The sequence below is a fragment of the Dermacentor silvarum genome, chromosome 10 (assembly GCF_013339745.2).
Source record: "Dermacentor silvarum isolate Dsil-2018 chromosome 10, BIME_Dsil_1.4, whole genome shotgun sequence".
In the NCBI taxonomy this organism is placed as follows: Eukaryota; Metazoa; Arthropoda; class Arachnida; order Ixodida; family Ixodidae; genus Dermacentor; species Dermacentor silvarum.
In genome coordinates this window covers 146,789,706-146,805,148 of record NC_051163.1, presented here as the reverse complement: position 1 = coordinate 146,805,148, position 15,443 = coordinate 146,789,706, and the positions used below count along the sequence as shown (strand labels likewise).

At 44.3% G+C, this 15,443-nt stretch overlaps 1 protein-coding gene across 1 annotated transcript in view; it reads left to right on the top strand.

Moving 5' to 3' along the window:
* LOC125941141 (uncharacterized) overlaps window positions 1-15,443 on the top strand; it is a 43,820-nt gene that overhangs the window by 388 nt on the left and 27,989 nt on the right. The window contains exon 2 of the mRNA XM_049658094.1: window positions 8,737-8,886. Within this exon, the coding sequence (XP_049514051.1) occupies window positions 8,737-8,886 (150 nt within the window). The remainder of the gene's footprint in view (window positions 1-8,736; window positions 8,887-15,443) is intronic.

Here is a 15,443-nt window from a genome sequence, read left to right as displayed (position 1 = left end):
AAAACAAAAAAGAAAAAAAACGCGTCAAAAATACATTTCGTAGGGAACAAGTTATAATAAATAGAAAACAATTAGATATGTATTATAACCGCGCTGTACAATAATATCGCAATAAATAATCAAACGCAGGAATATCTAGTAATGCGTAACTAAAAATTTCGCTCTTCTACATATCAATGAACAAGCCAAATACAAATTCTTTTACAGAAATATGAAGCCTAACGATACAATAATTGAAGTAATGCAAAGAAAATGTGATTATGGTAAATGTATTTATGACAAATGAAAATATGGTTCTGCTAACAGTATTCTTTTTATATAGTGTTTAAAAATTGCACTGAAATAGATGACTTAATATTAACAGGGATGCGATTCCAAAGTGGAATACCATAGAAGCGAAGTGTAAATTTTCCATAGTTGGACCTGATTTTAGGTAAGAGAAGATTATTGCGTTCTGAAAACCTAGTATTATTTTTGTTCATGAGGCTATCAAAAGAAAGGCTGTCTAATGACATTTCACGATGAAATAGACGAAATGTAATGAGTGACAACTTGTGATAGAACAGCTGTTGAATGGGTAAAATGCGAAGACGTTGATAGATAGGTAAAGAATGGCAACGGAATGAGCTAAAATTCATTAATTTTATTCCCTGATTTTGAAGACGTTCAAGTGGTTTGAGATGAATGGCATATGTATTACCCTATGAGGATAAGCAGTATGATAAATGACTATTAATATAAGCATGATACAACGAGCTAATCAGATGAGGTTGGAAGAATGCACGCGTTTTAATGATAATGCGGATGCCAAATGAAACCTTTTTGATTAACGAGTTGGCATGGCTATTGAACTTGAGGTGTTTGTCGAGAGTAACACCCAGGAATTTAACAGTATCAAAAGTATAACAAAAGTATTTAACGAGACAGTCATGGAAGAAGAAATCGCAGTTTGTGGGTTATGAAATAGTACAAACGTTGTTTTATACGAAGTATAGGAAGAAAGGCAACGACAGCGTTGTGTCTTCAACTTCGTGTGAGTTCTTGTCTTTTGTGACTCAAAAATGCTTCTAGGTCGTCCCTCGCTTTTCGTCCCGCTCGCTGTGTCATCTCTTGCTCCCCGGCTGAAAGTGTCACTTTAACAAGAACCCGTGGCGAGCTGAACAGCACGTGGGTATAGCTCATTTCAACTTCCCGTGCAATATCAGTCACCAACCTGCCTGCTATTGACGTAGTGCGAATTCCTGTGTTGCTCTGTTCAAACAGCGGATGTTGCTGTATCAGCGTTCTTTGCACCTCCCAGTTGTACATGACACCAGTTGCTCTTGACATTAGAATCACTTGCAACCCAGGATCCGCCCAATGTGCCTGACAGGGAGAGAGAGAGAAATAACTTTTTTTGCACCCGTCAGCGAGTACGGGCGATCAGCGTGAGACGCAGCTCCCTCCTTTCACCATCTACCCTAGACGTCGGCCCATTCCGGCTGACGTCTAGGGGGAAGGGAGGGGGGGGGGGCTTCCCCTAGACGTCGGCCGGAATGCCCCCCCCCCCCCGCACCTTATGTAACCAGCAATAACCCTACAAGTTGCAAATCAGGCGATAGGATTTTCTTCACCTTCTTTCTGACTCTACTAAGTATTGACTCAGAAATTTCCTGCAGCCCAAGTACTTTCAGTTATAACAGTGTTTTTGATGCGCAGAGACAGTGTGGAGCTGCTCAATCCGTGTACCCCAGAAGGGAAGCACCCATGATATAAAAAATAAAAACCTTTGCACATTAGGCAAGCCCAAGAAACGGATAGATCAAAGACAACGATGTTGTCTCTACAAGCGATTTATCCCATTCTTGCGAAGTTCTAGCAGTCCAGCTTCCCACAGCCTGAAATAAACCCGAGAGCTTGCAAAAGCTTTACTCTATCTGGTGCTATTCCTTCGCTATGGCAGAGTCATTTCACACGCTTCGCTACATCGGAGCTTAATATGTTTGTATGCTCCGCTACATCCGATGTATCTCCCTCGATGCTGCGCCAGCTCCGCTCTGTAACATGTGAGTGTGCCTCCTCAATACCGAGCCCGCTGCCACACTTTGCCGCCGCCTTGCGAAGACAGTTGGAGAACGTGCTGATACTACGTCACTGTAAATGTAAGGAAGGGGAGGAGGGTAAGGAACAGAGGATAGTTGGCGTAAGATGGTGTCTGTGCATCCGTATGTGAGAAAATCAGGTGGAGAGGGGAAGTTGGTGTTACGGAGGGGTTCACGTTCAGATCATTCGAGCCCCCCCCCCCCCCCCCCCGCGCTTGGACGCCAGTGCGGACAAATCGCGGTCCCGTAGCCCCTGCCAACAGCCTACGCCCGGCCGTGACCTAAGAGCGTTCCTCGTTTCCCACCTCCGGTCGCGGTGACATTGTCACAGCAGTCTACGACATTTCGTGGCGATGCCTTCGACCCTTGGAACCTTCTCACGCCCCTAAGTAAGCCGCACAGGGGCTCTAAAAAACACGAACAGGTGATATCTGTCAACAACTTCGTTAGGTTTGCTGTGTCCATGTCGCTCTGAAAGGTACTACATTGCAAATCAGTGCGAAGAAGTCAACAATTTTTCGAGGGAGTGACTAAATGCATGTGCCCATAAACAGAAAATGCAAGTTCTACACAAGTACATTACTCGTGTATTTTTCTCTAGTGCATCGCGCCTCAAAACTGCACGCGATTTCTAAAGCTTGGGCCTGCCGGCTGCAGTTGCTCCGTCAGACTCCTGATTTCTGTTGCCTGTTCATTGGTCTGATGACAGGTAGGCCAAGTGGTCTCACTCTACGTCCAGGATGCGATAGCTGAGACTGCACTAAAGTAGTGAGACCAATTCCTCTATTATTAGAGCACACACGCAATAGCCTTTTCGTTACCGGCGCACTTGAACATAGGCGCCATAGTCGAGTTCTACAGATTTTTTTTGCCCGCTTGGTGTTTTGGTAACATGTGCGCAAAGCTCAACCTAACAGCTTGTTTCATTGCTCCGAAACCGCGAATCGCATGTACGCGGCCGCGAAAAAAAAGAATGAAAAAACCTGCGAAGTCCTGTGCGGCTGGTGAACGTCATAGGCACCGAGGAAATGCGGCGTGTAAGGCCGGAATGTTGTCAAATATATATTGTGCTGAATGTTCCGCAGTCGAGTGTGCTGCAGCTGTTCGGGGATGCATCTTTCATCATGCGCTGCGCAGTTCTTCTCAATATGAGAAAACACAGCATACGTGCGACCCCTCGCAGAATCACCAATTTCCAGGGACACGTTTCCTTAGGAGCGCTTGAACTAGTTTTTCTTTCAAAGCATGTTTTAAACGTTACCTCTACAGCACCCATAATATGCCCTAGATTTCCGTAATATTCAGGCTAACTAGCACACTTAGTTATTCAACGATGGCATACAAACATTCGACGAGCTTTGTAAAATGGCTGTAACGAAACCAAAAACGCGTATGTAGTCATTTTCCTTTCAAGAACCAATAATTCATCCGCACCATGTCAACTTTGCGGGTACACCACTCCAGAAATGGCCTTCATTCCCTGCAAACTTCAACTAAGTGAAGCATTCAATTCTCGCGTGAAAGTAAAAAATTCGCCTAAGGCGCTTTAGAGCACTTTTCATCCTACGAACAGCTTCACTATGAAGGTGTGTTTTAATGCTCTCTTTATTAATGTGTCACTAACGTTTGATTACGCTAGAACTATTCTCTGGTATGAATAAATGTTATGTGCTACACGCAGCCATTAAGACAGCCGTGCCCATTCATACACAATTCGACAAAGGCACAATTCCGACCGCGCGAGGTATCAATCTGTAAAGCAGGATGACTCACTCTTGCGACTGCACAGGAGGCGCTCAACGTCAACATTTCAGGAGCCGTGACAACTCTTTGTTGGACACGTCCAGCTACAGTGGTGACCTTCTATCATCACTTTTGCCTGATTCGATGGACGCCGACGCGCCTGCTGCTTGCCATACGGATTCCCCAGCCGCCGGAACCGTCGTGTCTGCAGTTCGAGTCGAGCTCCTACATTTATAGCCCGCTGACCCTGGCCTCTGGTTCCTGCACCTCGAAGCGCGTTTTACTGATCAACCGATAACCTGAGAACAGACACGTTGCTTCCACGTCTTGTCCAATTCGCCTAGCGACGTCAGTAGACTCAATACGCGAGTTCGTGGCCTTGTCGCCACTCCACCATCCCAGGCTCCCTACACCGTCCTGCAAGAATCCATTATTAAGCGAACTCTCATTTCCAAGCAGAAGCGCTTTAAGCAGCATCTCGCGGATGAAGAACTCGCCGATCACACAATGACGCAATTTCTTCCTCACATGCAGTTTCCACTTGGACACAAGACAAACACCTTCGATGCTTCTTTCTGGCAACAGCTATTCCTCACTCATCTGCCGGTCAACGTGCGCTTGATCCTGACTACGGCAGAAGATTTTCTACCTATACAAACTTCCAGAGTTGACGGACAAGATCACAGTGATACTGTCGTCTTGCATCTCACGCATCGATGCTCACAGAACCAAGGCTATAGCAGAGCTCCAACTAGAAGTTGGTCAGCGTCATACCAGCCGCGCCCACCGACCACAGACGTGCTCCGACTTCGCCACTACAAACCACCCACAACAGTAGTATTCCTACCTACAATGAGTGGTCGCTGACTTTGACGCCTTCGACGCACATTCCGATGCCTTTTCGTTGTCGCCATCGTCAGTTGTTCGTGTTTCGCGAGGAGACAAGTTGTCTACGTGAGGCAAATTTGGAAATTCTCAATCCTTCGTGTTATGATTACATTCTGTGGTTGTGGCTTTCTTTAAAGCAAAGCATTCTGCAGCGAAGCCTCTAGTTGGTCAGCATTTTTCGTGGACTCATTCCGTGCTCACCCAAAAACAGTACCGCCACCTAGCAGCCGTGGTCACTCGGACAGACTTCAAACGATGGCTAGAAAAGGGCTTTGTATTTGAGGTTCTGTGTAACAGAATTATGCTTACTCGTATATTCGAATCACAATCCGAAGCTACCATGTCTGAAACGTGTGTAAGTCGTACTTTACGAATTGTCTGACGCAGTTTACTTTCAAAAATTTAATTAGTTCAATAAGGCGCTTGCGCTTGGCGGATGGCCTAGAAGAATGAGGATGTTTGCTATCACTTCCGCGCGCGTGACGTGCATCGCTTGTGGTGGTGGGTCTTGTCTAACGTCGTCTAACGTCGGTTGAATCTGTCTGACGTCAGGAACAGCTTCGCTGTACATCGACTTTCACAGGGTGGAGTGGAGGCGTACACTTTTTGCAAACCTTACCAAACTTTCTTGATCATGGCTGGGTGCTACTGTCTTGCCGAATAGCACACAGACAGAACAGTCCTTCCACTTCTACAATCTTTGGAGAAGTCCCGGCCGTTGACCTTCTTTTCGGCGGAATTACTCAGTGATGAAACATTTCTTACATAAGTATCCTCATTGCAAGGAATGCAGGTAACCAAGATCACCATCAATTTATCCAGCCAGCCTTTATATGCCTATTTTTTAGGGTTTGGGGTTCGGAGCATGTGCTTGGTTGGTATTTCGCCCAGTAAAATGCAGTTTTACTGTTGCACTATTACTTGCACCTGATGTTGCACTAGTGCAACAGTTTACTGTTGCACTAGGGCCGAAACTCGATGCAGTGTCATAGCAAAGGAAGGCCATCCCAGAGAAAGTATAATGCGTGGTCACCTTGATCACGTGGTGAGGGTCTCCGCGTCTTTCCGTTTTCACTGGACGGCAGGTACTTGCTCAGATGCAAAACGCTGCGCATAGTGCAATTGCATTTTGCGCAGCCCAGATCACAGAAACTTCGCTTCTAGCATGTGGGTAGCATCGGCACTATTTTTAATGATTATCGAAATGAAAACAAAAGAAACAGATTTAGTCACTTACAATTGTCATGGAAGCTTCGAAAGGTCTGCAGCAGACTTGGATAAAAGAGTAAATAAAGTCCACACATAGTCCTAGTTACACCGGAACATATAGACAAAAAGCGCACACAAGTGCATGGTAGACTATACTCGTTCATTATGGGGTGTGCTTTGTTGGCCGTTTTCAACTAGACACTGCTGGAATGCTACAGTATCATTGCTTACTCATATTAACGTAAAACATGCACTCGCTATATAAATTAGAAATGTAATATTACTTCGACGTTTCGAGACCCGTACGAGTCCCTTGTCATCATTACGTTTCATCATTCATTACGTGTCATCGTTTCTGGACCGGCATAGGCCCCGAAAAGTCAGCTACATTTTATTTTTTGACGCGAAGTTTTTATTGTTTATCCCACCACTTATCGGGTTCTGGCGTTTGTGTTGCAAGATTGTGGGTCCCGGCTATAGAACAAACCAGTACGGCTTACAAAGCAGAGCGAGGCAATCGGAAGCTGCCAATGATCAACGCAAGCGCTTACGTGAAATTCAACACGAACACAACTTCGTCACGCCATCCCCTCCATCCCTTCGTCGTTACTGCGGCGCCATCATTCTCACCATTACCGTTCCTTCTTCCTCATTTCTACGCCATCATTTCTTAATTACCAAGCCCCTGTAACCATTCCATCATCCTCCCGCTGTCATCATCACTGCGTCGTCGACATGAAGTCATCGTCGATCCGTCGCCGTAATGCCATCTTCATTTCGTCGCCGTTGTCAGCCCATCGTCGTCACTTCATACTCATGACATCATCACTGTGCCGTCGTGGTCATTGCGTTATCGTCCTGCTGTCAGCGTTGATTTGTCGCCTTCATTTCATCGTCATCATTCCTTCATTACCATGCCATTGCCATCGTTCCATCATTGTGGTTGCTCAGTCCTGAATGTATTATCGTAAAGCACTCATAATTGTGCTTTCATCGCCATTCCGTCATTTTGTCCTCGTCATTCATTCGCTGCCGTGCGATTGTTATCTTTCCACGGCCACCACTCTGGCGCCGTCCATCCATCGTCGCCAATTCATCGTCGTCATGCCTTTGTGATTATGCCATCGTCGTCGACATTGCGTCGTTGTAATTTAGTAGTCATTGTCGTGTCATCATCTTTAAGCCGTCGTCATCAGGCAATCGTCGTCAAGTCATCATCGTCGGACGTTCGCCGACATGCAGTCGAAATAATTTTGTCGTCGTCAGTCCGGCGTCGTCATGCTTCCGCTTCGTTCCAACGTTTACAGCCGCTGTCATGCCGCCATGTTTGTGCCATCGTCGTCATGGTGTCGTGGTCGTTCCATCGACGTGATTGCAGCGTCCTCGTCCCATCGTCATCATATCATTGTGGTCACGCAATCCTCATCCACGACAATTTCTACCTCATAATTTCATCGACCTCATTCCTTCGTCATCATGAGTCCGATCCGCAGCTGTATTGCGACAAGTCTACGTTGAGTGACGCGCTTTCTATTGAAAATGTGTCCAACATTGTCATGCGCTTTGTACTAGCAAATGGTCGATGAAGAGAACCGTTCCTCGTAAACAATAATGAAGGCGTCACCTAAAGCGCTGCCTAGAGCGTATTAAATCCGCCATTTTTTTAAGTGTATGCGTTACATTATTATTGTTCCTTCTTGGCCAGACGCGTTTCCGTCGAACAAGGGGCTATATTACTTACCCAATACCACTCAATAAATGAGAACCTTAACCATGAGCCTATCTTCATTTACACACGCTTCTTTATTAGAGTTAAAAGGAAGCCACCGAGATGTTTCGTAAATTCTTCGTAGATGGCTCACCTTTATATAAAGAGAGCATAACATGAACCTGTGAGAGCGTGATTATTCGCATAGGTGTGATTATTCGCATAGAAGTTTCTGGAACGATTTGCATTAACGAATCGCAATGCAAACTCGAAATAATCGCTTAGCAGTAAGCGCATCTAGAAGTTCAGAAAGGGATATGCGCTTGATAAAAACAGGCATTCACGCACACCCATCGGAAATGACAGCATTGTTGGGTAACTAGTAGAAAGCCCTATTCATGACCGACACGCGGCACTACTTTGTCCGTGGGCGTCCCAACGTTCCCAGCATATTTAATACCGTTATATTCATTCATATATGAAACAAACATAAAAATCTGTCTAATTGAATATAAAGTTTTTGTGTTCACATGTTATTAGCTTGTTAAACCTTTCATGTACATCCCACTCCTGCCTAGGGCCTGTAAAGACAGGCTGGCAGTACGAAATAAATAAATAGATAAATAAAATAAAAGTGTCCCTCACAATGTGCATATGTTTTTGGGTTGTTGCTGCTTTCTAATGTGGGAGGGCCGTATATGGTTCTCTTACTGATTGCTGTAGTCGCTTTTTATCGCTCAATGGCGCTTTAAGTGGCAGAAAAGCGCATCACGCAATCCTAAAAACAGCTATTCCAATGAAAATTATTTTACATTTCTTCAGTTCACCTTCGGGTATGAAGCTATCAAGAATACAAGCTGCTGATTTTAAAACTAGGTACCTTGGAGGAGCCGACTCAAGCAAGCGTGATCGCTCGGAGAGGCGTTCTTTTTTTGTACGTTTTGAAACAGTGCAAAAGCAACATGGACAAACGTAAAAAAACAATCATTTAATAATGCTCCCTAATATGAAAACGTTGTTTTTACAATGAAGGTAAATTAGACTTATGGTGACGACTTTGAAGGCCTTCCCTGCGTTTGTACATTCCTTTCTTTGTTCATTCCTCAGAGCCTGTATGCCTCGCTGCCTTCGCTTGTGTCCGAGTCGTTGCGATGGGCCAGCCTGGTGTCCCTGGCATTCGGCTGGACCGAGGTCGTGCACCGTCCTTTGCCCACCGCCACCAGGCGCACCATGACAGTCATGGACGGCGTGTTCACGGTGAGCCCGCGAACCCAACTTTTTTTTTACGCATGAAGGGTCCCGGTGGTGCAATCGGAGGATCGGGTGTGTTTCAGAAGCGAGGCTGGCGATATTTTTGGTTACAGGATTGCGTTCCCACATTTCAGGAAGACAAACCGACATAATCTTAAGCATTTCTCGACTCGACACTCCACACTGCTCGTTCACTCAATAAACTGCATGACAGCACCACCCTTCAACTGATCTGGTGACTGAGAAAGTACCACTCCACGTGGATTTGGAGCGAAATTTTTGTGACCAAGTCTTGCCGGAGTCTATGCGAATGCACCAGAAACGAAGGTGAATTGGTTGCGATAGCCATGGTCGTGATCATCACAAAGCAGCGTTCTTGAAGGACGGTGTCTTCGGCAGTACTTGGAGTCTAGGAATAGGTTCGAGTCGAGGCCCGTTTGAAAATACGGGGGTGCAAAACGGGCCCGGATTTGCATATTCAATAATGCAACATCCACACACCAAATTCACTTTCTGCTAGCTTCCACTTTATTACATGCGATGCTTTAGGGCATGGTGTGGAAGAGGCAAGTGTATCGGATACTCATGATTGCCGAATGCATTGGCAAGTGTATTCACAAGTGTGTTACCAAGTGCATTGCCCACACAGACACACACAAACACAGTTGAGAGAAGGGGCATTGAGTAGATGCTATAATTCATACATGGCAAGCAGGGGATTGTAGATAGGGAGTTTTTGTGAACGGAAGATCTTGAATTTATGGATTGTACCCCGACTATCACTACAGCCTGTGTTTGGACGAATTATTATAACCTATTACTGCGAATCATTCTTGAGAAGAGTGAGTTTTGTATCACCCAACACAAATATTCTTTGTCGGGATGTTCGTTAAGGAGCTACCTTAAGTTTACTTAAATTGGATCTGCGCTTGACACGGGGCCAGGACAATTTATTTGTACGCAACGACACATACTTTAGAAACGTTTTATGCATGTGAGTTTGAGAGGGAGGATAGCGTCTTCAGTGGCTCTGGCTGCTGACCGTCGCTGGGCCAAGAAACAGCGAAAACACACAAAATAAAACCCAATAATGCTGAATGCAGTGTAATAGCACAAAGTCAAACGATGTATTGAACGCTAATAAAATACAGAGAGGAAATAATGAGGACACATATATGCACAGTTTTATAAAGAAAGGAATATAGGGAAAGTAATTCGAGAACATGCACAGAAATAAAGTTTTGCAGAAGATATGTCTAGCATATCTTCTGCATAGCAAGTGGTGGCGTGGAGCAGAGGTAGAATATCCGGCCTCAAATCTGAAGGTCGTCAGTTCGAATCCTACTCCAGTGCACTACATTTTCAGGCATGGAGTGGTGCCTGAAACTGGCAAGAAAAGAATATATACTGCCGAGAGCTAGTGGGGCTATACTAGTTCAGGTGCAACCAAACTAGGAAGGCCCACTAAGCTTCATCAAAGTCACTCCCTCACCAGAACAGGAATTGGCCTCCCTGGTGCAGTACTCGGCCAATACCTCCCTATGACTCCGACAATGGTTAATTGTCGGAGTCATAGGGAGGTATTGGCCGAGTACTGCCCTCAGTCCCCAGTGTCTGCAGAGCACCTGACCAAGGCGGCGGTTAGACCTGCTACGCGCCAGAGGGTTCTAAGAATCTCTCGGTCCGGACAGGCCGCTAATGGAAACTGAACCTGGCAACGTTCAACACGCGCGCCTTCTCGAGTGAGGCTAGCTTAGCAGGACTATTTGAGGAATTATCAGGCATTGCCTGGAATATTATTGGCCTTAGGGAGGTTAGAAGAACTGGTGAAGCTTACACAGTGCTGGCTAACGGCCACGTCCTCTGCTACAGAGGTCTTCCAGATAAGAGAGAATCCGGAGTAGGATTTCTAGTCCATAACAACATTGCGGGCAACATTGATGAATTCTACAGCATTAATGAGAGGGTTGCAGTCGTCGTAATGAATCTGAATAGAAGGTACAAAATGAAGGTAGTACAAGCCTACGCACAAACCTGTAGTCACGATGATGAAGAAATAGAAGAGTTTTATGAAGATATTGCATTAGCAATGAGAAAGGTGCAAACTCAGTATACTGTAGTCATGGGCGACTTCAATGCAAAAGTGGGGAAAAAGCAGGTTGGTGAGCAAGCAATTGCCAACTTCGGCATCGATTCTAGGAATGCAAGAGGGGAGATGTTAGTAGAATTCGCGGAAAGGAATAGGCTCCGAATAATGAATGCCTTCTTCAGGAAGCGCAGCAACAGGAAGTGATCTGGAAAAGCCCTAATGGAGAAACAAGGAAAGAAATAGATTTCATAGTCTCTGCCGATTCAAGCATAGTGCGGGATGTAGAAGTGCTAGGTAAGGTAAAGTGCAGTGACCATACGTTAGTGGGGTCTAGGATTTCTCTCAATTTGAAGAAAGAAAGAGTGAAATTAGTCAAGAGGAAACAGACCAACCTAGAGGCAGTAAGGGTAAAAGCAGACCCATTCAGGCTGGTGCTCGCAAACAAATATGCAGCTTTAGAAAATGAAGATAAAGACAACATAGAAGTCATGAATGAAACCGTAACTAGGTTGATCTCAGAAGCAGCAATTGAAGTAGGAGGTAAGGCACCAAGGCAACCAGTAGGTAAGCTCTCCCCAAAAACAAAGGACCTAATTTCAAAGAAACGACAAAACATGAAAATGTCCAACTCAAGAGATCAGATAGAACTCGCTGAACTGTCAAAACTGATCAACATGAAGAAAGTAAGGGATATTCGAAATTATAACGTGGGAAAGATTGAGGAAGCCGTAAAATATGGACGCAGCATAAAATCAGTAAGAAGAAAGCTTGGCATAGGACAAGGCAAGATGTATGCACTGAAAGATAAGCATGGTAATATTATCAGCAATTTCGATGACATGGTAAAAGCAGCGGAAGAATTCTACACTGACCTGTACAGTGCCCAAAACATCCAAGCTACTTTCATTTGAAATAGTGATGAACCGGATACAGAGGCTCCTTCTATAACTAGCGATGAAGTTAGAAGGGCCTTGAAAGACATGACCAGAGGAAAAGCGGCTGGAGAAGATGGAATAACAGTAGATTTAATCAAAGATGGAGTTGATATCATGCTTGAAAAGCTTGTGGCCCTTTATACGCAATGCCTCACAACTTCAAGTGTACCAGAGAGCTGGAAGAACGCCAACATTATACTAATGCATAAGAAGGGAGACGTTAAAGAATTGAAGAATTATAGACCCATTAGCTTGCTTTCAGTATTGTATAATATATTCACCAAGATAATTACCAATAGATTCAGGGCAACACTTGACTTCAGCCAACCAAGACAACAAGCTGCCTTCAGGAAGGGATATTCTACGATGGATCATATCCATGTCATCAATCAGGTAATCGAGAAATCTGCGGAGAACAATAAACCTCTCTATATGGCCTTCATAGATTATGAAAAGGCATTTGATTCAGTAGAGATACCAGCAGTCATAGAGGCATTGCGTAATCAAAGAGTACAGGAGGCATACGTGAATAATTGAATACCTTGGCAAATATCTATAAGGATTCCACAGCTACCTTGGTTCTCCACAAGAACAGTAGAAAGTTACCTATCAAGAAAGGGATTAGTCAAGGAGACACAATCTCTCCAATGCCATTCACAGCATGCTTAGAAGAAGTATTCAAGCTCCTATACCTCTGTCACACGAGCATGCAAAAACTCTTTTACACAAGCGGTCTTTTACCAAGCTGAAAGACTTTTGAATGAAGAGGTATTGCGCAGCAGACACACGGCGCCGACGATCTCCTTTTAGTGTTTCCTTCTGGACACACTGCCGAAAGCGTGGCGCTAGCGTTCGAAACAATATCGGCCAAAAAAACTTATTTATCTCAAATTATAAAGCGAAAACATATTGTTTACAAGTTTTTCAATTAAATTTAACATAAGACATGTTAATATAAAGATTTATTATAGTAGATTAAAGAGCGTCATCACGTGACATCCCCAGCCCGTTCAACCTGCTTACGAGAGTACAGAAGAAAATGAGCATTACTGGGTTTACTACACCGTCTGCGAGACATAAAATAATTGTTTATGATGAGCCTAGGCGACAGAAAATTATGCATTCGAATATTTTCTTTAATATGTGATAATTGCTGGTGCCCACTGGTTTCGAGGCTACTCCTTTTCGGCCGTAAATGAGATCGGCGAACTCCTCTTCCAGAAAAGACCGCTTCTGAAAAAGAGATCTCTCCCGGTCGTGTGTCTGCGGGTGAAACTTTTTCGGGAGAAGTCTTTTTGCTCAAAAGACTTTCGAGTGCCCGTGTGACAGGGGTATAAGACTGGGGAGGCTTAGGAGTGAGGATCAACGGCCAATATCTCAGCAACCTTCGGTTTGCAGATGACATTGTCCTATTCAGCAACAATGCAGACGATTTACAGCAAATGATTAAGGACCTTAATCTAGAAAGTGTAAAAATTGGGTTGAAGATGAATATGCAGAAGACAAAGATAATGTTCAATAGCCTGGCAAGGGAACAAGAATTCAGGATCGCCAGTCAGCCTCTAGAGTCTGTAAAGGAGTACGTTTATCTAGGTCAATTACTCACAGGGGACCCTGATCACGAGAAAGAAATTTACAGAACAATAAAATTGGGTTGGAGTGCATAAGGCAGGAATTGCCAAATCCTGACTGGGAGCTTACCACTGTCGTTGAAAAGAAAAGTGTACAATCATTGCATTGTACCGGTGCTAACATATGGGGCAGAAACTTGGAGGTTAACAAAGAAGCTCGAGAGCAAGTTAAGGACCGCACAAAGAGCGATGGAACGAAAAATCTTAGGACTAACGTTAAGAGACAGGAAGATAGCGGTGTGGATCAGAGAACAAACGGGGATAGCCGATATTCTAGTTGACATTAAGCGGAAGAAATGAAGCTGGGCAGGCCATGTAATGCGTAGGATGGATAACCGGTGGACCATTAGGATTACAGAATGGATACCAAGAGAAGGGAAGTGCAGTCGAGGTCGGCAAAAAACCAGATGGGATGATGAAGTTAGGAAATTTGCAGGCGCAAGTTGGAATCAGCTAGCGCAAGACAGGGGTAATTGGAGATCGCAGAGGGAGGCCTTCGTCCTGCAGTGGACATAAAATATAGGCTGATGATGATGATGATGTCTTGCATAGCATGACTATAACCAACTGATAACTACATGAGCGAAGTCCAAACGTGCACAGCACATATATGGCCTGTTGTGTATTCTTCACACAACATTTGTAATTATAGGCTGGGACACAAAGCTTTATTACGAACCTAACTTTTTTTGTTTTATTAGGGGACTAAATAACAAGTGCTCTTTTATGTAGCTGTTAGTTACAAGTATTTGTTTTTACTCGCAGTGAATGTTTCGCCCGGTGACGTAACATCACTAAACCATTTTCTTTAATGTTCGCCTCGCTGTATCACCCTCGCGTACCCGAAAATGAATTGGTTTCACATCATGATGTTCACATTCTCGTGAAAATTAAAGATCTGAATTAGTTTACATACTTCATTATTGCACTAAGAACTACCAACGCATTGAATGTTGTGCAAAAAGTAGAGGCTACATGCTACAACAAGCCGCTGATAATACAATAAACTTACAGCATATATGTCCAGGCTCAACACTGACAGCATGGACAGCTAAGAGTAGGGGTCTATATGGAATAATTCTGGGAACATCGACTGCTGTCCAAAACAGGTTTTCGCGCCAACAGAATACCTGTCTGAACAACAGATCTTTACTACTTTTACTATTTTTCAATGCCGTGCACCTGTCTTGTGCGGCACCACAAGCGGGTACTCATGCACCAAAATTTGGTGCCGTGAGAGGCACCAAATGCGTTGTGCGGTGTTCACGAGAATATTACAGTGTCCCTGCATCTACTGAAACGGTATAACGTAATTCGTGGCGTTAGCTTGAGAGCTTTCTTAGAGGGCGTCATAGATTTGATGTGCATTCAGAGCATTACTGAAATGTTGCAATTTTCTAGCAGAACGAAGGGATCCAAGGTGCTCGATTTCTTGTCACGATCATACGAAGAAACAAACAATAAAACCAGAGAACCCATTTTCGGGGTTGGTTGCCTATTCTTCGTATGCATGTTTCGGCATACTTCGGCATACACTTTTGGCATACTCGTCCCCGAAATATGCTAAACATACATAGGCGTTCCAGTTCAGTTTGCCCGAAATGATCAGCAGAGGTTTTTGAAAAACTAATAAGTGGAACATCAACATTATTTCAACATATTGGAAGAACAGACAGCTCTAAAGTGGGGTTCTTTCTGAAATTCCGCCCGAGCAGACATTACTTCACTACTCCTTGACTTCAACTTTGCAATCGCAATAAATGTCCTAAATTCACCAAATAAAGAATAATAATTAGCTAATCTTTTTAATTCACTCCTTTGGTATTCCAAATTATTGAGTAGGGAATTTTGGTCTTTTCATGAAGTCCTCCTGAAAAGACAGAACCTGAATAGTCCAACCTGTCAAAG